Raw genomic sequence first — 26,966 nt, 5'->3', positions numbered from 1 at the left:
CCTTGACTCAAAGAGAGAAAAAAGGGGGCAGGAAGCTCATGTTGTCTAAAGAGTTTATGGGATGAGGATAAAGTGTTTTATCTCTCTTTAAACATGGAGCAAGTGAGTAACAGGGACTGCACATGATGACACTTTCAGTAGTCCAAACCGACAGCTGTAGTTTTTACCCCTCTTCCTCACATAGCATGGTAAGAAGCTATAACTTAAATAGTCAGGGCTTACTCAAGAGATTATTGTAGCTTAATAAATGGTCAATAAACACCACCAGTTATATCCTTTATTTATGGTTTCATCAGTCAAAAATGATGGGTGCAGGTTCTTCTGTTTATTTGTATTTGTAACACTGATAAAGAAACAGATTTTGGCTGGGAGTAGTGGCACATGCCTTTAATCCCAGCACTCGAGAGGCAGAGGCAGTTGGATTTCTGAGTTCGAGGCCAGCCTGGTCTACAAAGTGAGTTCCAGGACAGCCAGGGCTACACAGAGAAACCCTGTCTGGGAAAAGGAAAGAAAGAAAGAAAGAAAGAAAGAAAGAAAGAAAGAAAGAAAGAAAGGAAGGAAGGAAGGAAGGAAGGAAGGAAGGAAGGAAGGAAGGAAGGAAGGAAGGAGAGAGAGAGAGAGAGAGAGAGAGAGAGAGAGAGAGAGAGAGAAAGAAAGAAAGAAAGAAAGAAAGAAAGAGAGAAAGAAAGAGAGAGAGAAAGAAAGAAAGAGAGAAAGAGAGAAAGAAAGAAAGAAAGAAAGAAAGAGAGAAAGAAAGAAAGAAAGAGAGAAAGAAAGAAAGAAAGAGAGAAAGAAAGAAAGAGAGAAAGAAAGAGAGAAAGAAAGAAAGAGAGAAAGAAAGAAAGAAAGAAAGAAAGAGAGAGAGAAAGAAAGAGAGAGAGAGAGAGAGAAAGAAAGAAAGAAAGAAAGAAAGAAAGAAAGAAAGAAAGAAAGAGGGAGGGAGGAAGAGAAAGGAAAGAAAAGAGAAAGGAAGAAAGAAAGATTTTGTTGTTGTTCCCAGCAACAACAAAAAAATTCTCTTCCTTCTTTCTTTTCTTCCTTCCTTCCTTTTTTCCCTTCCTTCTTTCCTTTCTTCCTTCCTTCTTTTCCTTCCTCCCTCCCTCCCTTCCTTCCTTCCTTTTTTTGTTTTGTTTTGGTTTTGAGACAAGATTTCTCTGTGCATCCCTGTCTGTCCTGGAACTCACTCTGTAGACCAGGCTGGCTTTCAACTTGGGAAACCCGCCTGCCTCTGCCACCCTCGTGCTGGGATTGAAGGTGTGCGCCGCCACCACTGGGCTGTATTTCCAACTAACAGTATTCTGAGTACAGGAGGATTTCTTCATCAAACCACCTGCATCTACGAGAAAGCTTTCCTTGCCTCCTCCTGATTACTTTAGAGGGGAAAAAAAATAAAGAATATAAAAATAGGCTGATGAGATGGCTCAGAAGTTAAGAGCACTGGCTGCTCTTCCAGAGGACTTGAGTTCAATTCCCAGCAACCACATGGTGGCTCACGGCCATCTGTAAGGGCATCTGTTGTCTTCTTCTGGCATGTGGTTGTATATGCAGCAGAGCACTCATACATTAAATAAATGAATAAATAAGTAAATAAATACATACATAAATAGAAAACAAAATAGAGCTCATGTGGCAAAGTATAATAAGCTGGATCACATTCAAATTATGGACTGTTTATTTTAAAAACTGCCTCCAATAGAGGAGAAGAACCTATTTCAGCTTCATATCCTATTTTGTATAGCGTACTTAAATCCAAGAAAGAGCTCTCATGCAGAGAACCGCAGCATTCACACACCAGCTAGGATGCTTATTTGTAAAACTGTGCTGGGCACCTGTCCTTGCCTACTGCTGTTGCCTGAAACACTCCATGACTTGTCAAGTTCTCTGAATACATCTAAGTCTTGTATAAGGGTTTCTCAGTAGCTAAGTTCATTACTCTATTTTGACCTGTGTGGGGATGTATACTATATGAGTATTTAGCTATACTCTGAGTGTATTTTTCTACTTGTGTGTAATATGTAGAAAAATACATCATTTAAGGGGCTGGAAGATAACTCAATGTGTGCTTCCTGTGCAAGCAAGAAAGTCTGATCTCAGCCCCAAGCATCCATGGATGAGTCGAGGCATGGGAATACCCACCTGTAACCCTAGAGCTGGGACGGCAGTGGGGGAGGGGAGTGACAGGTATATCTACAGAGCTTACTGGTCAGCCATTCTAGGCAGACACAGAGCACCAGGTTCAGTAAGGGACCTTCTCTCAGAAAAGACAGTGAAGACTCATAGTGGACAACACCTAACTTCCACCTCTGGCCTACACACACATACACACAGAGGTATAAGTACATGTATCCACATACACACACACATATGCATTCAAATATATAAAAATTTAAAAGTCATTTAAATTATATACAGATATATACGACTCAACATTTATAAAAATCATTTAGGAAAATGAAGTAACTATAAATTAATACACTAAAGGGAAGCTGTTAATTTACGAGACAAGCCATTGGCTGTGATATAGCAATTATATGTATATTTTACTTATATTTTAGAGACACATACTAAAATATTTACAGTAACAGACACATTGTCTGAGATTTACTTCAAACTACCCACAGGGAACTGAAGGGAGAGACACAGAATACAACTGGAGGGAAGAGGTATTGAAGACCATAAGCATGCGAGAAAGCGGGAAGGGACAGAAGGTCAAGTGAGGTGGAAACTGAAAGGACTGGAGAGTGAGGGACAGGGGAAGGGGATGAGGAGACTGGGGAAGGTAAACAAAAACAAGTTTTGCCTGAGAAATGTCATAATGAAACCCAATTCTTTGGAAGCCAAGAAAAAATAAGGTCCAGTTGAAAAGTGATCCTAGTCCTAACTGCAGAGGTCAGAGGTCAGGAGCTGAGCATGATGAGGCCTGCCTCTTGTAACTGAGTTTCTTTATGTTTGGAAACCCAGGAGTACTGTAAAAAGGTACATGATAACAATATATAGTACAAGTGACTTCACCACACTTGATCTGGAAGGATGGGACACACTAAACTAATAACAGTATCTAATTCCAGAGTAGGGACGTGGGACCAGTAATACATGGAATTTTTTTTCTTTTCTCCAACTAGAATACATGCAAATATATCTGGTAAAACTGAAAATTAAAAGTAGGTATTTTTAAGAACAGCATTATGAAATTCCAATTGTAAAACTTACTGTCATTTAAAGAAAGGAAATTCTGAACACTTATTTTCTAACCCAAGCAAGAGCTTGAGACCTAAGGAAATCCAGGAGAGTGGTCTGAGACAGTCTCCTCAGATAGTGTAAGTGGGCCAGGAGCTGGCTACGGCCAGGATGATCTTGAAAAGCCTTCACTCCTGATCCTCCTGCTGGAAGGGCAGGCCTCTGTGCCAGCACTGCAGCGAAGGAAAACGGCAAGAGAAACACAAGGGGCACAAAGGTTTACACAGGAGGGCAGGGGACACGAGAGAGCTGCGTAACTAAAACAAAGGTGTGCGTATGTAAAGTCCATGACTAACCTCTCGGTACTGTGTGTGTGCGCGTGCGTGTGTGTGCGCGTGTGTGTGTGCATGTGCACAATTAAAGAAAGAGAGGCCATGAATTTGAAAGAGAGCAAGGCAAGAGGGGTGCACATGGGAAGGGTCAGCGGGAGGAAAGGGAAAGGAGGAAATGACATACTTGTATCTTAATTTCAAAAGAAAAAGATAAAGCTTTTTCAAAAAGCAGGTATAAAAAAGCTATGGAAGCCTACTATCTTGTAACTAAATTAAAAATATGAAAAACAAATTTGAAAGGAGATACTCCACACAGGTTACATAATGGTGGTTCTAGAAGCAACAGGTCACTAACTAAAAGTTGCAGTGACAGGTATGGGGTACTTTCATAGAAGCTGCTGTTCAGGGAGGTCCCAAAAAGAATCCAAAATAATAGCCCCTTCTATTCATCTTGGTTGCTGTGCTGGCTACTTTGATTTCAACTTGACACACGCTACAGAGAGCCCTTTGGGAAGAAGGAACCTCAACTGAGAAAATGTCCCTACCAGATTATCCTGTAGGATAGGTGTGGCATATTTTCTTAAATAGTGATTGGTGTGGAAGGCTCAGCCCATTGTAGTTGATGCCACTCCTGAGCAGGAGGTCCTGGGCTCTATAAGAAAGCAGGCTGAGCGAGCCATAAGGAGTGATCCAGTCAGCAGCACCCCTCCATGATCTCTGCCTCCAGTGCCTGCCCTGACTGCCCTTCATGAAGGACTTGAATATAAGCTGAAATAAACCTTTTTCCCCCAAGTTGCTTTTGCTCGTGGTGTTTTATTATAGCAATAGAAGCCCTAACCAAGTCAGTCACCAACTAAAGCCAGATAGAACACCATAGACCCTGATTGCAAAATAGAGGAACGGAGCTGGAACTGAGCAAGAAACGGCCCCCAGTGCTGGCTAGCTCTCAAAAGTGCTGCTGGTGCTTTGCAGGCTTCTGGGGAAGAAAAGGCATCAACAGTCTCCCCTTGTTGCGAACACCATGAACAATACCATGCCCGTGTAATGAAAGCTATCGGGGTAACCAACTCCTGCCACACTGGCTCCATACCTAGTGCTAATAACCAGTCAAATACACATGCTTGGAAGAGCACAGGCCCTAGCAGCTCCATGAGGCCCTGTGGAGAACTTAGTACTAGTACTCAGTAAAATGGACAGTTCACAAGTGCCTGTCTGTCTGCCACTCTGCTGCCCACCTTGATGACAACGCACTAATCCTCTGAAATTGTAAGCAAGCCTTCACTTAAATGCTGTCTCCTATAAGTTTCCTTAGACACAGTGTCTCTTTACAGCAATCGAACAGTAGCTAAGACGACTGACTACTGATAGATTCTCAGAGAAGAAAGCTCATAGTCTTGACCTGTGCATTCACTGCTGAGCCCGACGGCCCTGGGCAAACTCCATGAATCACAACAAAACAAAATGTCAGGAGTGTGGGAAAGAGAGTTGTCTGGAAAAGGCAGGCTGACAGGGAGGACAGGAGTGACATCAACGTGGGGAGAAGAAGAATACAGTCTACACATGTATAAAACTGTTAAAGAACAACATTAATTAAAGTAGTTTAAAGACCTGAGAAGTTCTGGTGGGGTGATCAAACATCCGTCATGTAGTACATCAAAGACAAACGCTCTGCCTCGACACAGCACGGCAATGTGGGTTGGACAATGCCCTTCACTCTCTGGAAAAGGACACAGAAAACAGACGACTCAGTAAAGTGACATTCAGCCAAGACATTATAATTACGCTAGTATTTTATTTATCATAAATGATAAATTTTAAATAATGATAAATTTATCATGTGTGATATGTAAAATGAATCTCCTAGACAAAGTGCTCACAGAAGAGAGCGAGGAAAATCCGCCAATGAACACAAAGCTACAGTCAGGTAACAGTAAGTCCGGGTGTGCTACTTCACAGCAAGGTAACCAGACACCGGACCATGAACTGCATATTTCAAAAAAATTAGAAGAAAGGACTTCCAATTTGCCATAAAGAGTGCCAGATGTTTGAGGAGACAGGCATATTTAACTTGATTACATAATGTAGACATATTCTGACATCATACAGTACATAATATATATACTGTATAACTTTTATGTTTATATCTTTTTAATCAGAAAACACAACTTAAGGAAAAAACTCAAGACACTAGGTATAGCTGAGTGGTATACTGCTTGCCTACGATGCCTGAGACCAAGTATGGTCCCTATATCATAAGGAAGAAATGATAAGTTGGCAGAATTTCAGTTACTATGATATAAATAAGTACTCTTGGAACTTGACCATGTGAATCTTGAACTCGTTAAGTTTCAAGTGTTTGTGTTCTGTGAAAGATACCAAAGTGCTGCAAGAGTTTTTTAACTTAGGAGACAGAAATGGGAATGGGAAGCCAGGTGGGGTGGCATACGCCTTTAATCCCAGCACTCGGGAGGCAGAGGCAGGCGGATCTCAGTTTGAGGCCAGCCTGGTCTACAGAGTGAGTTCCAGGACAGCCAGGGCTACACAGAGAAACCCTGTCTCAAAAAAGCAACCAACTTGTTGCCACAGAGAAGAGAGATGCTACAGGGGTGAGGCAGCAGTGGATGGGAGAGTGGGGAAGCACCCTCTTAGAGGCAAAAGCGGAGGGGACTGGGATGGGACGTTTACAGAGGGGGAAACCAGGAAAGGGGACAATAGTTGAAATGTAATAAAAAAGTAATAACTAAAAACCAACCAAACAAAGAGGAATGGGAAGAGAAGATGGGGACCTGAGGAACTCTGGGGGAACCACTTGAGAGAACTTCTCCTTGAGATTATTTAATGTTCATTTATCACTGGATAACTTATTGACATCTAGACCTACACCACTCCGAACCTTCGTAGCCCCTCCCCTAATCCCCAAGTGAAGGAGCTGGAGCACTATACCTGGAGTAGTCAGACAGTTTAACAATTCCTCAATGAAAGCTCTCAGTAGGGGAAGAACTTTAGCAATCTATGTCCCTGATCCTTGTCTCTCAGACAGAAGAGTGAAAAGGGATGAAGGATGAGATGCACAGTACCACAGAACAATGTTTATTGGTTGGAACTTATTCATTGCTTCATACATATGATTTCTTGAAATCTATTCCTCTACTGTGAGGAAAGACCATCTCTTCATAGCCCCACCACCACCTTCTCTATCATCTACTTCCTCAATATTTAGGAGATAAATGTTTTTGTTCCTCCGAATATGTCCAAGCCATTTCTTCTCTCTGACCCCTTTAAACATCCCCAGGTCCCTTAACATTTCCCATACATGCCCTTTATTACCATCTTCTATTGACATCCTTCCCAAAACTCAGAGCTTGAAAAGAAAATAGACTTACCCCCGTTTAACCAATAAATACCTGGGAGAGTGTGTGTCAGGAGTGTGGTGTCACACAATGACCTGACGGAAATGTGTGAAAAGGGAGCTGAATGAAATGGAAAATATGAACCATGGAAATTCTGCAGACAGTACTGTGCAGAGGGAACAGTAACTGTAAACCTACAGGACAAAAGTGACCTGGCTTGCTACATGCAAAAGAGCTCAGTGAACGTCAGCAGAGAGAAGGCAGAGTGGTAAGTCAGGCTGAGACTAGACCACCTGTGACTCAGAAAGGGCTTGAGTGCTAAGGATGATTGGCAGGAAGCGAAGGGAGGTTTAACTTAGGAGAGTGTAACGTGATCTGACCAGTACTTTAACAAGGTCCCTCCAGGGACTATATGAACGGATCAGTGGAGAAAAGTTTAACATAACTAGATCAGTTAGTAGATAATGAAGGGGGTTCAGGTGAGAACAACCTAACGGAGCTGTAAGGTTGGTTGGTTGGTTGGTTAGTTGGTTGGTTGGTTGGTTGGTTTTTGAGGGAGGGTTTCAGTATGCAACCCAGCCTTGCCTTGAACTCCCAATCCTGTCTCAGTCTCCAGGGTACAGACTACAGGCCTGCATCTTCTCGCTTTTCAGAGATGATGGTTTTGATTGATGTGTCACTTGCAGGAAAAAAGAGGTAACTGCTTTTCTTTTAGTACAAGAAATAACACAAATTGGAGCAACCTCCTAAAGCAAGAGAACTGCTAACACAATAGGAAGGTGGGGTAAGGAACAAGCAGGAAGTGGATCTGACCCACAGCAGCTGTCCTCAAGACCACAAGAGTTGGCCAGGGATTCTTTTGAAGTTTCTTTTGTCTGTGGTTCTGTAGGGTGGAGCTCAGGGCCTCCCACCTCTGAGCTACCCCCAGCTTGTTAACCATCTACTTTTGTAAACTACACAAATGTGCAATTATGTAATACTACAAGAAAATAGGGTGGGCAAATATGTGGCTAACTATTTTAGGGCTGCTGAAAAAATTATCCCTGAGTGACTTGAAACAACCAATTTATTATATCTTAGGGGGTTAAAGGATGAATCTGAAGTTCCTTTTTCTGTGATGAAATGAAGGTGAGGCTCTCTTCCTTCTGAAGGCTCTGGAAAGACAGTTTCCCTCCTCAGCTCAGGAGCCCTTCCTTCTACCTTCAAAGCCATCAAGGGGAGATCACAGCCTGGCTGTGCTGCCACCTCTGGTTTTCTTTGTTAAGACTCTCAGATCTGTGTGATTAGTTCATCCTAACCTCATCTCCAGGTCAACACATTAACAGCCTTAATCCGTCCTTGCTGGAGACTGGGACACAGCTCCTTTACAGGGCTACTATTCCCCCTATGTAGACAGGTTGTCATTCTGATTATGTGAGCTTTTATTAAGCACCTGTCAGCAACTGGAAGGCTTAATGATCTTGGGACACTGTATCTTTTGTAGGCACAGGAAAGAGAACTAAACCAAAAAAAAAAAAAAAAAAAAAAAAAAAACAAGACACATGACATTCACAGCAAAAAGGATAAAAAGATGTCATCTTTCCCTCACCTTGTGGGAAACTACCAAAGTAAAAGAATTATTTATTTTATTTTCCCCAAATGAGAAACAAACATTCAAGATGTTTTCACAGTTAGAAATATGACAAGGGCTCTTCCGGTCAGAAAAGCACCTGAGCAGCTGGGGCGCAGGGTCTGCTGACACTCGCCAACTGCCCACAACACCCGCCACAGGATCTTAAGACTTCTGGTGAGGGGAGCACAGCTTCTGCTCCAATCCAATTGCGCGGGACCTGAGACTGCATTAGTTAGGGAAGCAGAAACCAGCCTGAGTAGGGCCACAGGCCTCACCCGGCCGGATCAGCGCCAGGGTAGCGGGAGCGCAGGGTTGCCTGACACCCGCCAGCTACCCACGACCCCCCCCCCCCCGCAGGATTTTGGGACTGCTGGTGAGTGGAACACAGCTTCTGCTCCAGTCCAATCACGCGGGACCTGAGACTGCTCTGGTTGGGGAGAGAGAAATCCGGCCCACACAGGGCCACAAGCCTCTTCCGGTCAGAAAAGCACCTGAGCAGCTGGGGCGCAGGGTCTGCTGACACTCGCCAACTGCCCACAACACCCGCCACAGGATCTTAAGACTTCTGGTGAGGGGAGCACAGCTTCTGCTCCAATCCAATTGCGCGGGACCTGAGACTGCATTAGTTAGGGAAGCAGAAACCGGCCTGAGTAGGACCACAGGCCTCATCCGGCTGGATCAGCGCCGGGGTAGCGGGAGCGCAGGGTTGCCTGACACCCGCCAGCTACCCACGACCCCCCCCCCCCCCCCGCAGGATTTTGGGACTGCTGGTGAGTGGAACACAGCTTCTGCTCCAATCCAATTGCGCGGGACCTGAGACTGCATTAGTTAGGGAAGCAGAAACCGGCCTGAGTAGGGCCACAGGCCTCACCCGGCCGGATCAGCGCCAGGGTAGCGGGAGCGCAGGGTTGCCTGACACCCGCCAGCTACCCACGACCCCCGCCGCAGGATTTTGGGACTGCTGGTGAGTGGAACACAGCTTCTGCTCCAGTCCAATCACGCGGGACCTGAGACTACTCTGGTTGGGGAGAGAGAAATCCGGCCCACACAGGGCCACAAGCCTCTTCCGGTCAGAAAAGCACCTGAGCAGCTGGGGCGCAGGGTCTGCTGACACTCGCCAACTGCCCACAACACCCGCCACAGGATCTTAAGACTTCTGGTGAGGGGAGCACAGCTTCTGCTCCAATCCAATTGCGCGGGACCTGAGACTGCATTAGTTAGGGAAGCAGAAACCAGCCTGAGTAGGGCCACAGGCCTCACCCGGCCGGATCAGCGCCAGGGTAGCGGGAGCGCAGGGTTGCCTGACACCCGCCAGCTACCCACGACGCCCGCCGCAGGATTTTGGGACTGCTGGTGAGTGGAACACAACTTCTGCTCCAATCTTTAAATAGTGACAACTATAACAACTAACCCCAGAGATTACCAGATGGCGAAAGGTAAACGTAATAATCTTACTAACAGAAACCAAGACCACTCACCATCATCAGAACCCAGCACCCCCACTTCACCCAGTCCAGGGCACCCCAACACACCGGAAAAGCTAGACACGGATTTAAAAGCATATCTCCTGATGATGATAGAGGACTTCAAGAAGGACGTTAATAACACACTTAAAGAAATGCAGGAGAACACTGCTAAAAAGGAAGAAGACAATAAAGAGGAAGCACAAAAATCCCTTAAAGAATTGCAGGAGAACACTGCTAAAGAGTTACAAATCCTTAAAGAAAAACATGATAACATAATCAAACAGGTAGAAGTCCTTACAGAAAAACAGGAAAACACATCCAAACAGATGATGGAAATGAACAAAACCATACTAGACCTAAAAAGGGAAGTAGACACAATAAAGAAAACCCAAAATGAGGCAACACTGGAGATAGAAACCCTAGGAAAGAAATCTGGAACCATAGATGCAAGCATCAGCAACAGAATACAAGAGATGGAAGAGAGAATCTCAGGTGCAGAAGATTCCATAGAGAACATCGGCACAACAATCAAGGAAAATGGAAAATGCAAAAAGATCCTAACTCAAAACATCCAAGAAATACAGGACATAATGAGAAGACCAAACCTACGGATAATAGGAGTGGATGAGAATGAAGATTTTCAACTCAAAGGACCAGCAAACATCTTCAACAAAATTATAGAAGAAAACTTCCCAAATCTAAAGAAAGAGATGCCCATGAACATACAAGAAGCCTACAGAACTCCAAATAGACTGGATCAGAAAAGAAATACCTCCCGACACATAATAATCAGAGCAACAAATGCTCTAAATAAAGATAGAATACTAAAAGCAGTAAGAGAAAAAGGCCAAGTAACATATAAAGGCAAGCCTATCAGAATTACACCAGATTTTTCACCAGAGACTATGAAAGCCAGAAGATCCTGGACAGATGTTATACAGACACTAAAAGAACACAAATTCCAGCCCAGGCTACTATACCCAGCCAAACTCTCAATTAACATAGATGGAGAAACCAAAGTATTCCACGACAAAACCAAATTCACACATTATCTCTCCACGAATCCAGCCCTTCAAAGGATAATAACAGAAAAAAACCAATACAAGGACAGGAACCACGCCCTAGAAACAACAAGAAGGTAATCCCTCAACAAACCTAAAAGAAGACAGCCACAAGAACAAAATGCCAACTTTAACATCAAAAATAACAGGAAACACCAATTTCTTTTCCTTAATATCTCTTAATATCAATGGACTCAACTCCCCGATAAAAAGACATAGACTAACAAACTGGCTACACAAACAAGACCCAACATTTTGCTGCTTACAGGAAACTCATCTCAGAGAAAAGGATAGACACTACCTCAGAATGAAAGGCTGGAAAACAATTCTCCAAGCAAATGGCATGAAGAAACAAGCTGGAGTAGCCATTCTAATATCTGATAAGATTGACTTCCAACCCAAAGTCATTAAAAAAGACAGGGAGGGACACTTCATACTCATCAAAGGTAAAATCCTCCAAGAGGAACTATCAATCCTGAATATCTATGCTCCAAATACAAAGGCAGCCACATTCATTAAAGAAACTTTAGTAAATCTCAAAGCACACATTGCACCTCATACAATAATAGTGGGAGACTTCAACACACCACTTTCACCAATGGACAGATCATGGAAACAGAAACTAAACAGGGACACAGTGAAACTAAGAGAAATTATGAATCAAATGGATCTGGCAGATATCTACAGAACATTCTATCCTAAAACAAAAGGATATACCTTCTTCTCAGCACCTCATGGTACCTTCTCCAAAATTGACCACATAATTGGTCACAAAACAGGCCTCAACAGATATAAAAATATTGAAATTGTCCCATGCATCCTATCAGATCACCATGGACTAAGGCTGATCTTCAATAACAAAATAAATAATAGAAAGCCCACCTTCACGTGGAAACTGAACAACACTCTTCTCAATGATACCTTGGTCAAGGAAGGAATAAAGAAAGAAATTAAGGACTTTTTAGAGTTCAATGAAAATGAAGCCACAACATACCCAAACTTATGGGACGCAATGAAAGCATTTTTAAGAGGAAAACTCATAGCTCTGAGTGCCTCCAAAAGGAAACTAGAGAGAGCACACATTAGCAGCTTGACAACACACCTAAAAGCACTAGAACAAAAGGAAGGAAATTCACCCAAGAGGAGTAGACGGCAGGAAATAATCAAACTCAGGGGTGAAATCAACCAAGTGGAAACAAGAAAAACTATTCAAAGAATCAACCAATCAAGGAGCTGGTTCTTTGAGAAAATCAACAAGATAGATAAACCCTTAGCCAGACTCACTAGAGGGCACAGGGAAAGCATCCTAATTAACAAAATCAGAAATGAAAAAGGAGACATAACAACAGATCCTGAAGACATCCAAAACACCATCAGATCCTTCTACCAAAGGCTATACTCAACAAAACTGGAGAACCTGGATGAAATGGACAAGTTCCTAGACAGATACCAGGTACCAAAGTTGAATCAAGATCAGGTTAATGATCTAAACAGCCCTATATCCCCCAAAGAAATAGAAGCAGTCATTAATAGTCTCCCAACTAAAAAAAGCCCAGGACCAGATGGGTTTAGTGCAGAGTTCTATCAGACCTTCAAAGAAGATCTAATCCCAGTTCTTCACAAACTATTCCACAAAATAGAAACAGAAGGTACTCTACCCAACTCATTCTATGAAGCCACAATTACTCTGATACCTAAACCACAAAAAGACCCAACAAAGATAGAAAACTTCAGACCAATATCCCTTATGAATATTGATGCAAAAATCCTCAATAAAGTTCTTGCTAACCGAATCCAAGAACACATCAAAACAATCATCCATCCTGACCAAGTAGGTTTCATCCCAGGGATGCAGGGATGGTTCAATATACGGAAATCCATCAACGTAATCCAGTATATAAACAAACTCAAAGATAAAAACCACATGGTCATCTCCTTAGATGCGGAAAAAGCATTTGACAAGATCCAACACCCATTCATGATAAAAGTCTTGGAAAGATCAGGAATTCAAGGCCCATACCTAAACATGATAAAAGCAATCTACAGCAAACCAGTAGCCAACATCAAAGTAAATGGTGAGAAGCTTGAAGCAATCCCTCTAAAATCAGGGACTAGACAAGGCTGTCCACTTTCTCCATACCTATTCAACATTGTACTTGAAGTCCTAGCCAGAGCAATTCGACAACAAAAGGAGATCAAAGGGATACAAATTGGAAAAGAGGAAGTCAAAATATCACTTTTTGCAGATGATATGATAGTATATATAAGTGACCCTAAAAATTCCACCAGAGAACTCCTAAGCCTGATAAACAGCTTCGGTGAAGTAGCTGGATATAAAATTAACTCAAACAAATCAATGGCCTTTCTCTACACAAAGAATAAACAGGCTGAGAAAGAAATTAGGGAAACAACACCCTTCTCAATAGTCACAAATAATATACAATATCTTGGCGTGACTCTAACTAAGGAAGTGAAAGATCTGTATAATAAAAACTTCAAGTCTCTGAAGAAAGAAATTATAGAAGATCTCAGAAGATGGAAAGATCTCCCATGCTCATGGATTGGCAGGATCAACATTGTAAAAATGGCTATCTTGCCAAAAGCAATCTACAGATTCAATGCAATCCCCATCAAAATTCCAAATCAATTCTTCAACGAATTAGAAAGTGCAATCTGCAAATTCATCTGGAATAACAAAAAACCTAGGATAGCAAAAACTCTTCTCAAGGATAAAAGAACCTCTGGTGGAATCACCATGCCGGACCTAAAGCTCTACTACAGAGCAATTGTGATAAAAACTGCATGGTACTGGTATAGTGACAGACAAATAGACCAATGGAATAGAATTGAAGACCCAGAAATGAACCCACACACCTATGGTCACTTGATCTTCGACAAGGGAGCTAAAAACATCCAGTGGAAGAAAGACAGCATTTTCAACAAATGGTGCTGGCACAACTGGTTGTTAACATGTAGAAGAATGCGAATCGATCCATTCCTATCTCCTTGTACTAAGGTCAAGTCTAAGTGGATCAAGGAACTTCACATAAAACCAGAGACACTGAAACTTATAGAGGAGAAAGTGGGGAAAAGCCTTGAAGATATGGGCACAGGGGAAAAATTCCTGAATAGAACAGTAATGGCTTGTGCTGTAAGATCGAGAATTGACAAGTGGGACCTCATGAAACTACAAAGCTTCTGCAAGGCTAAAGACACCATCAATAAGACAAAAAAACCACCAACAGATTGGGAAAGGATCTTCACCTATCCTAAATCAGATAAGGGACTAATATCCAATATATATAAAGAACTCAAGAAGGTGGACTCCAGAAAGTCAAATAACCCCATTAAAAAATGGGGCTCAGAACTGAACAAAGAATTCTCACCTGAGGAATACCGAATGGCAGAGAAGCACCTGAAAAAATGTTCAACATCCTTAATCATCAGGGAAATGCAAAGCAAAACAACCCTGAGATTCCACCTCACACCAGTCAGAATGGCTAAGATCAAAAATTCAGGTGACAGCAGATGCTGGCGAGGATGTGGAGAAAGAGGAACACTCCTCCATTGTTGGTGGGATTGCAAGCTTGTACAACCACTCTGGAAATCAGTCTGGCGGTTCCTCAGAAAATTGGACATAGTACTACCGGAGGATCCAGCAATACCTCTCCTGGGCATATATCCAGAAGATGTCCCAACCGGTAAAAAGGACACATGCTCCACTATGTTCATAGCAGCCCTATTTATAATAGCCAGAAGCTGGAAAGAACCCAGATGTCCCTCAACAGAGGAATGGATACAGAAATTATGGTACATTTACACAATGGAGTACTACTCAGCTATTAAAAAGAATGAATTTATGAAATTCCTAGCCAAATGGATGGACCTGGAGGGCATCATCTTGAGTGAAGTAACACAATCACAAAAGAACTCACACAATATGTATTCATTGATAAGTGGATATTAGCCCAAAACTTAGGATACCCAAGATATAAGATACAATTTGCTAAACGCATGAAACTCAAGAAGAATGAAGACCAAAGTGTGGACACTGTGCACCTTCTTAGAATTGGGAACAAAACACCCAGGGAAGGAGCTACAGAGACAAAGTTCGTAGCTGTGATGAAAGGATGGACCATTTAGAGACTGCTGTATCCAGGGATCCGTCCCATAATCAGCTTCTAAACGCTGACACCATTGCATACACTAGCAAGATCTTGCTGAAAGGACCCAAATATAGCTGTCTCTTGTGAGACGATGCCGGGGCCTAGCAAACACAGGAGTGGATGTTCACAGTCAGCTATTGGATGTATCACAGGGCTCCCAATGGAGAAGCTAGAGAAAGTACCCAAGGAGATAAAGGGATCTGCAACCCTATTGTTGGAACAACATGATGTACTAACTGGAACCCTGGAGCTCTTGTCTCTAGCTGCATATGTATCGAAAGATGGCCTAGTCGGCCATCAATGGAAAGAGAGGCCCATTGGACTTGCAAACTTTATATGCCCCAATATAGGGGAATGCCAGGGCCAAAAGAATGGGAATGGGTGGGTAGGGAAGTGGGGGGCGCTATGGGGGACTTTTGGGATAGTATTGGAAATGTAATTGAGGAAATTATGTAATAAAAATATTAAAAAAAAAAAAAAAAAAAAAGAAATATGACAAGGAACATCCCCACCAACCACAGTCTCTGGGTGTACAGAGGTCAAACAGAGCAGCTTACATAAACCTCGATTCCACCTATATACTCTCTTCATGTCACTCAGCATGAGATAAAGGTTTGGGATCCACTGTCACTCTGAGGAGGCTGAGTGAGGAATGTTCAAGTCCTTGCTTCATGAGGTCAAACACAAGAGTTAGTTATATACTCTGTGGGTTTCCCAAGAAGGGAAGGTATGGGTACTTATGGAAGCTAGCCATCTATCCTCACCACTACCATCAGAAATGGTAGGGCCATCTTGCTTTAACATGAATAAATGAAAATAGGATTCCTTCAGAAAAAGTTCAATAGTTGAGAATGAGGCACAAGGCAAAGAGCAGGAATAAACTAACTGTGACGGTTTGTATATTCTTGGGCCAGGGAGTGGCACCATTTGGAGCTGTGACCTGGTTGGAGTAGGTGTGCCTCTGTGGGTGTGGGCTCACCCTAGTTGCCTGGAAGTCAGTCTTCCACTAGCAGCCTTTGGATTAATACATAGAACTCTCAGCTCTCCTGCATCATGCCTGCCTGGATGCTGCCATGCTCCCACCTTGATGATAATGGACTGAACCTCTGAACCTGTAAGCCAGCCCCAATTAAATGTTGTTTTTATAAGACTTGCCTTAGTCATGGTGTCTGTTCACAGCAGCAAAACCCTAACTAAAACACTAACAATTATAGCAAGACACTATGGGCCAAAAGAGAGAGAAGAGTGTGGCTGTCCAGAGCACTAAGGCCATGATATGGTGTGTCACAATGTGGACACCAAAACAGCCAAGGTGGACCACTGATGGATGTGGCTGTTCCCAGGGATAACGGAAACTGCAACATTCGGGGTGATGGAGTTTTAAGTTAACAGGGTCTAGGGTGTATCTGCAGGAAAAAGACCTTACTGAAATAAAGGTTCTGATGAAAAAAATAAGGCCTTGGATAATGTATAACTAGGAGCTAAAGCCATTCTCCGTAATGTTCATCAAGAATATTACTGAGCTAGTAATGGGAGAGAAGACAGTTTCACAGAAAGTCTCTGATAAACTTTCCAGAACCCAACTGTTTAAAATAGTATCTTAGAAATCACCACAAAACTACTCAAATGTCAGTGCCCCCCCTGCCCTGCCAAATATCAGCCACATTCCATGTCTTTACTTACCAGTCTTAAAATAATTCATAATCGAATCTCTAGTAATTCCTGGAACCTTGCAGGTAGAAAACAACATTCGGAATTGGTTCATGTCTAGAGGAGTATTTCCAGATTTATGTACAGGCAATTTTTCTCTATTAAAAAAGCATTTTGATTAAAAAGTCATTATTAAAACTTGCTATAGAGCTACCACAACTATGTTATTCTCCCCCCAAATAGCCTAGTTAAATTGACAGCATCTGCTTATTTCCCACGTTGGGCAAGCTCACCTCTCAGCCTCTGTCAGGGCCCTTGGTGCCTGTCCCTTCTCAGTCCAACCCGTGCCAGGATCCTTGGCACTCTTACCTTCTTAGCAGCTGCCAGTAGTTCAAGTTGTGCCACAGCAGTAAGCTTCCTCTTTCTAACTGAGTGCCTTCCCTTGCAGGCCAGTAGTGCTCAAAATGAGGACACGGACCCACAAAGTTCACATTCAGTTGTGATGGAATACGTACGTCCAGGTAGGCAACATTGAGCCACCATTCTTCCAGCTAAAAGGAATTAAGAACATTACTTCTTCCAAATGCTCCATATGTAGCTGCTAGCAAGAGAACACGCTACATTTGTCCATTACCCTTCCAGCTCAAAACCACAGAGAATGAGAAATGCGGCTGCAATGACCTCCCTTCCCTTCTTCCCTCCTTCTCACTTTTTCGACCATTAACTCCTAAACACTAGCTGGTTTAGCTCCGCCATGAAACCCTACTACCCAACTTTCCCTATTAGCCAACAAGTTATTTAGGAGTCCTAGAGTCTAAGAGATATTCACTGAAGCACACTTAATAACAGTTATTGAGTAAGACACTTACAATGTTGCTTTACCAAATCAAAAAAACAAAAGCAAAGCAAAACAAACAAACAAAAAACCCTAAAATTCTACTTAGAAATGCAAGACCCTTCAGTATGCTTCAAACTAATTTACACTTTTCTCTGATACCCCTTTTTACCGTGTCCCCGGTCACAGCAAGTAACTGAATTTCTCACCGAAGTAATCTGATATTATCAGTTACCTGGCATTCTTTTTTTTTTTTTTTTTTTAATTGATGGCACGAAGTGTAGCTAGTTACCCAGAAAAAGACCAGAGTGAAAAAAGACTTCTTTACCTTTACCCCCATTTTAATGAAAATCTCCTCAAAATTGAGAACAAAGAAAATTGGAAGCAGATTGGTTTGTTTGGTTTTTTGGGGTTTTTTTTTGTTGTTTTTTTTTTGTTGTTGTTGTTGTTTGTTTTTTTGTTTTTTATCACAAAGAGCAATGTCTCAATGAAAACATCAGGCATTTTTCTCTATAAAATTGTAAGTCACCATCATTATTTTCCAACTAAGGCAACGCTTTCTAATGGTGAAACACCACCCTCTAATCCATGTACTGGAGAAGTGGTTACTTTCAAAGAGTCGGGAAAGACTTCTGGGAATGGAGACTAGGAAGTCAGAGCGTGTCCACTCCCACCTCTCCACGCTCTGTTTAGCTCTGTTGTGCCACCTGTGCCTGAGGATCTGTCAGGCTACGGTGGCCTGGAAGGCCCTTTCTAGCAAGCACGTCTGTAGCTCACCACATGGATGGGCGAGGCTCTGTAAGGCTCAGTGGAGAGCTTGCCTGGCATGTGTAACTCTGACTCCTGTGGCAATAGTGACCAACACACATACCACACACAAGAATTAAAATAGGGAGTCTGGGCTCCATTGTGGACTTACTGAGTCAGAAACTACTGATTCCAGGAAACCTCTATTTTAACACGTTCTCAAGAAGGAGAAAAGCTCACTTATAAAACAAATGCTTTCCAGTTAAATGAGTCACGCTGTTGTGTGTGACCATGACAATGACTTCAGGTGTTTTCTAGCAATGATGTAAACATAAAGCCAAGCACACTCTAAGTCTCCTTTCAATATCAAGTTTTCAGCTATAAGTATACATACCCAGTTTCGTTTTCCTTTAGCCCTTTCAAGTAACTTCTGATGCAAGCCTTTGCCAGCTCCTTCTTGAAACTTTCGAACTATTTCTTCAGTCTTCTTATACTCGGCTTCATTTGCGAATGGCTTCACTATAGAAAAAGTGATTCGACATAAGTATCTCCACACCATCTCAACCACTCGTACATAAATCTAAACACTGCTAGCACACAGGAAGGCTTTAGTTTGCAACATGAAAACTGTAATTTAAAAAAGAAAGAAAGAAAGAAAGAAAGAAAGAAAGAAAGAAAGAAAGAAAGAAAGAAAGAAAGAAAGAAAACAGTGGGTATTGTAATAATGTAGTCACAATATCCTGAAATTATCCCCAAATTACTGTAGCTGATAGTTAAAGAGGTGAAGCTATCATCTAGCTAGTACTGTAATAGAAAGTAAGTCCTATATAACCACAAATAAGAGAGATTAAAGCATTTTCCATTATTGCTTATGAAAATCAACTGTTTTGAAAATTAGTTTGTTAGAAATCAAATTAATGTATCCTTTTTCTTTCATATTTGCTTCTTTAAAATCTGAACTAGCACAATGTATAGTCCATTCCAAAATATGTTTTCAGAAAAAAGTAAAGTAAATACTCAAAAAGAGTCAATAATCTATGAATTTAAAATATGCTACTATGATAGGTTTTTTTTTTTTAAAGAAAAAAAAAGGTATTTAAAAAGCAAAACAAAATAGGTCTGAGATGACAGCTACTTTTTGGCATAAGTGCCTGGGTTTGATACCTAGAACCCATGTTAAAAATTAACAAACAAACAAAAATACAAACAGTATGAGATAGAGGCAAGCAGGTATACACCATCCAAAAAATAGTAATAACAAATGAAAAGGGATGGCATTCACATGCACACGCCTGCTTCCAGTTCAGCCAGGGAACCAGACATATAAATATCTCCAATCCTTCCAGAATCCCACTAAAGTGACAGTAAAGCAATTTTCAGAAGGAGTGCAGGGGCGCCAGAGAACTCAGCAGTTAGGAGCACTAGCTGCTCGCCACGGGCCCTGAGCTCACTTTCCAGCTCCCACGTGGCAACTCACAACCACCTGCAACGGGATCTGATGCCCTCTTCTGGTATTTTAGACGGACATACAAACAAAGCACTCATATACATAAAATACTTAAAAATATACCTAGAGTCCCAGCCACTCGAGAGGCTGAGGTGGGAGAAGTTCAAGGTCAGCCCGGGCAACATACTGGGACCCTGTTTCAAAAACCCCAAGGTAAACAAACATACCAACTGGGGGAGATGATGACTGGCTTGTAAAATAGAGAAAAGAAGTATCTAAGGCCAGGAAATAAAAGTCACAGAAAATACAAAAAATGGTCAAATGTAAGTCAAGAAACAAGCTAATTCTGATAGTTGAATCCAGGGTTCAAGAATTCAAGGCACAAGGTACCTCCAAAAACAAACAGAAGACAAAGAAGGATGAACAAGATGGCTGCAGGGTCTTCTCCCAAATCAGAGCCAGGCACCCATCTCACAACTCTCTCAGCGCCAGGAAAAATATTGAAAGTGAATCACATGAAACAGAATGCCTGGATTCTGTCCACATCAAATAAGTGGAATTGTACTGAAAATACACATCCTATATTCAATATTCATGAAAACCAGCAGATGCAAACAGTATCTGTCTGTACTATACACACACTGACACGATACTGAGCCATAAAAAATAAAATGAAATACTGACATTGGTTACAACCCAAATGGAACTGGAAAATGCTAAATGAACAAAGCCTAGAATGGTAACCAACACCATTCGGAAACACTGATACCTGGAGGGGGAGATGCAGGGAGGGTGTGGAAAGTAGCCAGTGGCTACTAAGTGAGACTCACGTTATGGCGGGCTACTGCAGACAGGAATACTTCTCCTGAGTATCTCAGAGAGAAGATTTTTGAATGTTTTTGACATAATGAAACAATGTCTGAAGAGACAGATGTTTGACCTACTATAAACATTATACAGTATACATATAGTGAAATCACACAGTGGCAGCTCATGAGCGTGTGTGTGTGTGTGTGTGTGTGTGTGTGTGTGTGTGTGTGTGTGTGTTTTCAGAACTCGAGTACAGGAAGGAGTGCTGTGAACTGAAGTCCTCTGGACACAACACCGCTGATGTGCTCATGATGTTGGCCCTGGGTTTATCTGCACAAGACCAAGAGAGCTAATTCCAGCAGGGAGTGGGGAGGGGCTCTCAAGGCTTCACCGCTAGCAGAGGGAGAGGAGCTGATGGCTACTGAGAGAGAATTACTTTTCTTTAGAAGTGTAGCACCTATCAGCTCCCCTGTCCCACTGCAGGACTCATACAGGTAGCAGTAGCTAGAATCTGCGGGTTAGTTAGATAAATCAGTAAATGGCTTTAACAGGTACATGAAGATGGGAAGGAGAAGAGGCGGGAAGCACTAAGATCTTCAGTAGGAGGGACCCCAAAGTCAGAATGGCCCCATTTCCCATAAGGAACAAACAAGGCCTTCCAAAGTCTTAAAGCACACCCAATTCAGAAATCTACACTCAGCTAAAAAAAAAAAAAAAGAAGAAGATAAAAATCAAGTAAAAACATTTAGCTCTTTTTTGCCCTCCTCAAATATTCTTCCCCAGGCAGGATGAAGCGATATGAGGAAGTATACTAAGAAAGAGTAGGTAGGAGAGAAGCGAAGAGTGTTAGCAAAGGGAACGCTCTGCACAGCAGCTGTGCAGCAAGTGCAAAGAAAAGAGGGAAGACAGGGAGGAGAAGAGAAAGAAAGGAGGGCAGGGGAGGAGAAGGGAGAGAGCTCCACAAGGCATGGTTTCCAAGAGGAAATACAACTGAGTCAAGAGTACTCACCCAGGCAAATGTTTAGGAACAAATTATGAATACAAAGAAAAAAATTAAGCAATGAAGAAAGAGGAAATGCAGCAAATACGTACCAAAGTGAAATGACACGCTCATTCATGAACAACTATAAGGCTGTAAGCCAGTGCTTCTCTACCTGTGCAACCCTTAGGGGGTTGAATGGCCCTTTCACAGGGGTCACCTAAGACCACCAAAATACACATTTGAAATTTACATTGTGATTCAAAACAGTAACAAATTTACAGTTACAAAGTATGATCAAAAATACTTTTATGGCTGTGGGTCACCACAACATGAGGAGCAGCAGCAAGGGCCACTGCATCAGGAAGGGTGAGGACCACTGCTCTAGACCCTGAACGGCCAGCCAAATTAAGGTAAAGATTTATTAAGATCAGGTGGGCCAGGCAGTGGTTGCGCATGCCTGTAATCCCAGCACTTGGGAGGCAAAGGCAGGTGGATTTCTCAGTTCGAGGCTAGCCTGGTCTACAGAGTGAACTCCAGGACTACCAGGACTACACAGAGAAACCCTGTCTCGAAAAACAAAAGAAACAACAACAAAAAAAGATCAGGTAGCTGCTAATTTAAAATCCTGATTTTATATATAGATAATGAGAATGTGAGGGAAATTTGGATATGACGGATTGTACATATGCTCTAGACAGATGTTAGGGAACAAACATCAAAACTATTTTAAGGAATTAATTCATAATGTCAAAACTACAAGATCCAAGAAATGGAAGATTATTTCAAATATGGAGAGAGCAAAAGAAACAGAGAGGATTTCAAAATCTTTGCCCTCTGTGGACTTAGTACAAGGAGGTAGAGACAGAGGACTTCCATTTACACTGCAGACCTACTAATACTATCTGACTTTCCAAACTATGGGGAAACAACTTTCAAAAAGCTTTGCATGTTTTAAGGATGAGCCTGGAGGCACCCGCAATGAGACCCCAATCAACATCATTTCTACGTTACTAACAACATTAAGCTACACTGGACAATTATGAACACACCTGATTCGAGGTATTTTTTTAATGATTCTTCAAGTGAAGGAACAGGCAATGACGGAAGAGAGTCCTGGTACTGAAATGTCCGTTCTTCAACTGATTTAGTCAATTGATTTTCCATGATATAGTCACAGTAAGAAAACTAAAAGAAAAAACAGGCGGGACATCGGTCACAACGTCAAACCCCTGAGCTATTTGTAAACTTGTCAAATAAGGAAAAGTAGCTTCACTATTAAGAATGTGAGCTTAGCATGCCAGGAACAATGTGTCATCAGAAAGATGTGGCCACCCAACACCAGGTAGTGCGGTGTTAGAGAAAACATGCTTACTCCTAACCTTCACACTGTCTTCTAGAGGCAACATTCTCTGCCACTTCACATATGCAAACAAGCATTTCAGGTTTAGTCACGTTTAAGAAGTCACACTTGGTACCCAAATGCCGATGTGTTAGGTTACAATCTCCCCGCTGACCAGGAGGTATTACAGGCCATTAGGGAACTGCAGAGAGTCTTGCTGGGTGGGTAGGATTAGATGTGTAGAACAAGATTATGGTCTGAGAAATTCTCAAAAGTATATGCAGAGGTGTAGAGCATGGGATATTATAGACTGTAAGAATTCATGTGACAGGCTGATGTCACTTAACACTGTGCAGATGGCATGGGCCCTAATCACACTGGCTTTGAATATCACAAACCAAACTTCAATATTTTCTACATTTGTGGTAATTTTCATCAAAATAAAACAAACACCATATATGAATAGGCTATATTGGTATTGAGTAAAAAATAAGTTTTCTGAGAAAATCATTTATAGATCCTATATAAAACCAATAACTAAGAAAACAGAGAATTGATACTGAGTGAAAATTTCCTGTCCTTTTATATCCTATTTTAAAATAGCAAAGTTAAATAAAATATACTATTCATATGTTATAAAAGTTAACAATACCAAAAACAAAGGCATGGTAGATTATTTTTGACTAATACCTTTTTCTCCCATTATTAACCAAATCTAGAATTTTTGCTGTATACATATATAGTGACCTATCCATATTTCTCCTGTCCTCTGCATGTGTCACCTTCTGGTCACAGTCCTCAGATGCATGGCATATGTTTTCCTTACTCTTTATCTCTTTCTCAGTGCTGATCCAGCTGGCTGCCAACCAGAACAAGCACCTGGGACCCATTTACAGAAGCCATTTTGCCAGAATCACCTTTCTGGCCCTACTTCTAGATGAGAAAGGAAATGGAAGGAGAGGACAAGGCCCAGTGCTGGGTATGGTGGCATGTACCTAGCTGCAGAAGCAAGAGGACGCTTCAGCCCAGGGTAATGTAGTGAGACTAGATGATAACAACAAAGCCCTCTTGCTTTCTTAATACCATGTCTTGTTGGCTTTGTTACAGCGAGGAGGTTAGACTGTTCTAGTAATATAACCAGACAATGCATTGGACCTCAAAGCTCCACCCCTTCCTTTTTAATGGTTTTGCTTACATCCCATTTGAATATTGATAAACCACTTTGGATCTGACAGAAATATAGTTCTCGGTCCTAAATATAGACTCAGCCATGTTCTAACCATTTGCTCCTAGGCAAGTGACTGGAAAAAACAGGACCATTTATTTGGTAGTGGGCTGCCATAGCATACATGAGGAAATAAAGGACAGCTCGCAGGAGTTCATTCTCTTTTCTACCATGTGGGTCCTGGGGATCACACTTGGGTCATCAGGTTTGCCTGCAGGTGTCAATATCCAATGAACCATCTCACTGAGCCTCAAAATTTGTCTTTTTTGGGGGGGCAGGGGTTAGAATATTACTATATACCCCAGACAGGCTTGGAACTAACTTTTGTCAGACAGGCTTGCCTGAATTCACATGGGTCAGCCTGCCTCTGACTCTCTGGTGCTGGGGATATATGCCACCAACACCCACCCAGCTCTAGGCAAGTAACTTTAATTGAATCTCTTTATCTTGGCATGTATAACCATATAATTAGTCATCAGACTTTTTAATGCCATAAAAACAACTCATCCTGAAACAACTATATTATGGACTATAGTGGGCAGAATTGTTATGATGACCTAAACTCCTACCTACTCTTTTTAGTCCCAAGAACTTGTCATTATGATAGAACATCATTGCTCCTATGGTTGCAACTGGGTTTCAAAAAAAAAAAAAAAAAAAAAGCTTAAAATAGAGAGGACCTAACCTAATCATTTGAGTGCTTGGGCAGAGATACTGCCATACCTCTGTGTCTACATCTATGTCTTTAATGATCTGTGTCTACATCCATGTCCTTAACGAACTCAGAGACAAACAGGACTCGCAGGAAATGGGATTAATTCTAATGCAAGTGAACAGGAGTTAGACTCTGCCAACTTGAATGAACCTGAAAAGGGAGTCTCCCCCTCAAACTTCAGAAAGTAACTCATAACAGAAACCCTGGTCTCTCCTTTTGTGTGTCCATGCAGGGTAAGCAGCTAAGCTCGCTCGGACTTCAGATCTTCAGAAACTCAAAGTCTGTGTTCCTTTAACCACTAAACTTGTCACTGTCTGCTCTAACAGCAATAGGAAACTAATGCAAGCATGCCGGGCAAGCTGCTCTCATTACACTTCCTTGTCACTTAACAGATCCCACAAAGAAGACCGGAGTACTAATTTTATGCCTGCTGTAGTGCTTAGCCCCTGCAAGGTTAAGCCGACTACAGATTCTTTAAGAGTTGTCTTAAGTTTTCAACCATATAAAACTAAGTTAAATGATTCCAATAAAATTAAGAAAACGATGACAGTGGACTTTCTGAAAGCAAGGTGATATGAACGCGAGAGAGGTGGGAAAACAGAACCAGGAAGTAAACAAATAGGGTCACATACCAGTAAACCGCGAAGAAGTGCTCAGGACCTCCAGGAGCGTGCTTGAACAATTCGGATTGGAAACCACAGGGAACCCGAACTGGCCAAGCCTGGTGACTGCGGAAAGGAAGAAATACACTCAAGTAAGGATCAGGAAAAGAGAAAAGGCTAGTGACAGAAGCTGGAAATACAAGAACGGACATCTGCTAGACATCAAGTTTATATCACTACAGAGCTAGCTATGTTCCAAGCAGCCTATCAGATGGACCCAAGGGGCATCAGGAACCTTCCGTGCCCGCAGAAGCAGAAAGCAATAAAGTTCAGAAACTCCTCCCACCAAAACAAGGGCAGCTTCGCACCGAGGGTAAGGACAAGGGGAGAAAAACCAAGAAACATGCAACCAAGAAACATGCACACGCAAAACCAATCGATCGATCAAGCACCCCCATACTCTAGCAAGGCCGGTGCAACTGAGAGGGGACACCCCAAACCAGAAGGGCAAGATGCTCGGGGGGGAGGGGGGGTGCACCACGCCTCAGCGCACAGCCCGACCGCACTCAGCTCGGCTTCCCGCTACTGCAATACCCTTCGACCCCCTCGCCATGTGGGAGGGGAAGGAGAGGGAGCAGCCGGCCCCAGAATCCTCACCTCCCGCACCCCTCTTGTCCCTCTGCGTCGGCCTGCAAGCTCTGGGCTGCCCTGAGGCCGGACCAGAACGGAAAACCGCGAGGGTCCCGCCCTGCGCGCGTCGGGGAACGGGATTGGACGGGAAGCCGCGAGGGTCCCACCCCGCGCTGGAAGGGGTGGGCTGTCGAGGCTTGCTGGTCCCGCCCCCGCCGGGTTCTCCGGCTCTGGTGGCGTCCAAGGCTGCGGACCCCGGGAACGCGAACAGAAAGTCGGATGAGCGCTCTGCAGTCCCTGCTACCGCAGCTTCCTTCCGGATGCTGCGGGAGATTGGCCTCCGTCCAGAGATGTAGGCGGCTCTGCCCACTCTCGGGCACAGCTCTGTGGCTGCGTAAGGAGGCCCACGGCTCAGCCTGCTTTTCGCCGAACTCTTAGGGGCTTGGCGCTGTGTTCTTTCTTCCCAGTCGCTCCCCCTTGCGAGTGCCAGCCTCCTTTGCATGGCCCAGGCAAGAATTTATACTACTTTAGATATAAATTTAAGCATCTATACTGAGACATTTTATTTTGTCTACCCTGTGTGCTGGCAAGAGAATAGCAGGCGAATGGATCCGGTTTGGCCTCGTCGCCTCTTTGAGACTAAGATTTGGCCAACTCCCAGCCCTCTAGGGCAAGCCCTTGCAGTCTCTAGCGATGGTCAAGCTTCAAGCTTTGATCTGGCCTGAATATTTTTATCATCCAAGAAGTTGCGTTTTTAAAAAGCTAGCACGTTCTAGAGGAAGACTATGAGGTAATTTTAGTTTCACAGGTCAATGCCCTT

General features: G+C 42.7%; 1 protein-coding gene across 1 annotated transcript in view; it reads right to left on the bottom strand.

Annotated features, from left to right (window-relative positions):
- The window catches only part of Crot (carnitine O-octanoyltransferase), a 36,313-nt gene extending 10,031 nt beyond the window's left edge, over positions 1 to 26,282 (bottom strand). Inside the window, exons 1-7 of the mRNA XM_021163000.3 lie at positions 26,174 to 26,282; positions 25,547 to 25,642; positions 22,685 to 22,820; positions 18,791 to 18,915; positions 17,184 to 17,365; positions 16,848 to 16,972; positions 5,118 to 5,226 (exon numbers count right to left, since the gene is read on the bottom strand). Coding sequence (XP_021018659.1) covers positions 5,118 to 5,226; positions 16,848 to 16,972; positions 17,184 to 17,365; positions 18,791 to 18,915; positions 22,685 to 22,799 — 656 coding nt within the window. The 5' untranslated portion in view covers positions 22,800 to 22,820; positions 25,547 to 25,642; positions 26,174 to 26,282. The remainder of the gene's footprint in view (positions 1 to 5,117; positions 5,227 to 16,847; positions 16,973 to 17,183; positions 17,366 to 18,790; positions 18,916 to 22,684; positions 22,821 to 25,546; positions 25,643 to 26,173) is intronic.
- Between the last annotated feature and the right edge of the window lie 684 nt (positions 26,283 to 26,966).

The sequence above is a fragment of the Mus caroli genome, unplaced genomic scaffold (assembly GCF_978045245.1).
Source record: "Mus caroli unplaced genomic scaffold, Mus_caroli_1 scaffold_4, whole genome shotgun sequence".
NCBI lineage: Eukaryota > Metazoa > Chordata > Mammalia > Rodentia > Muridae > Mus > Mus caroli.
This window is presented reverse-complemented; position numbering and strand designations above follow the sequence as displayed.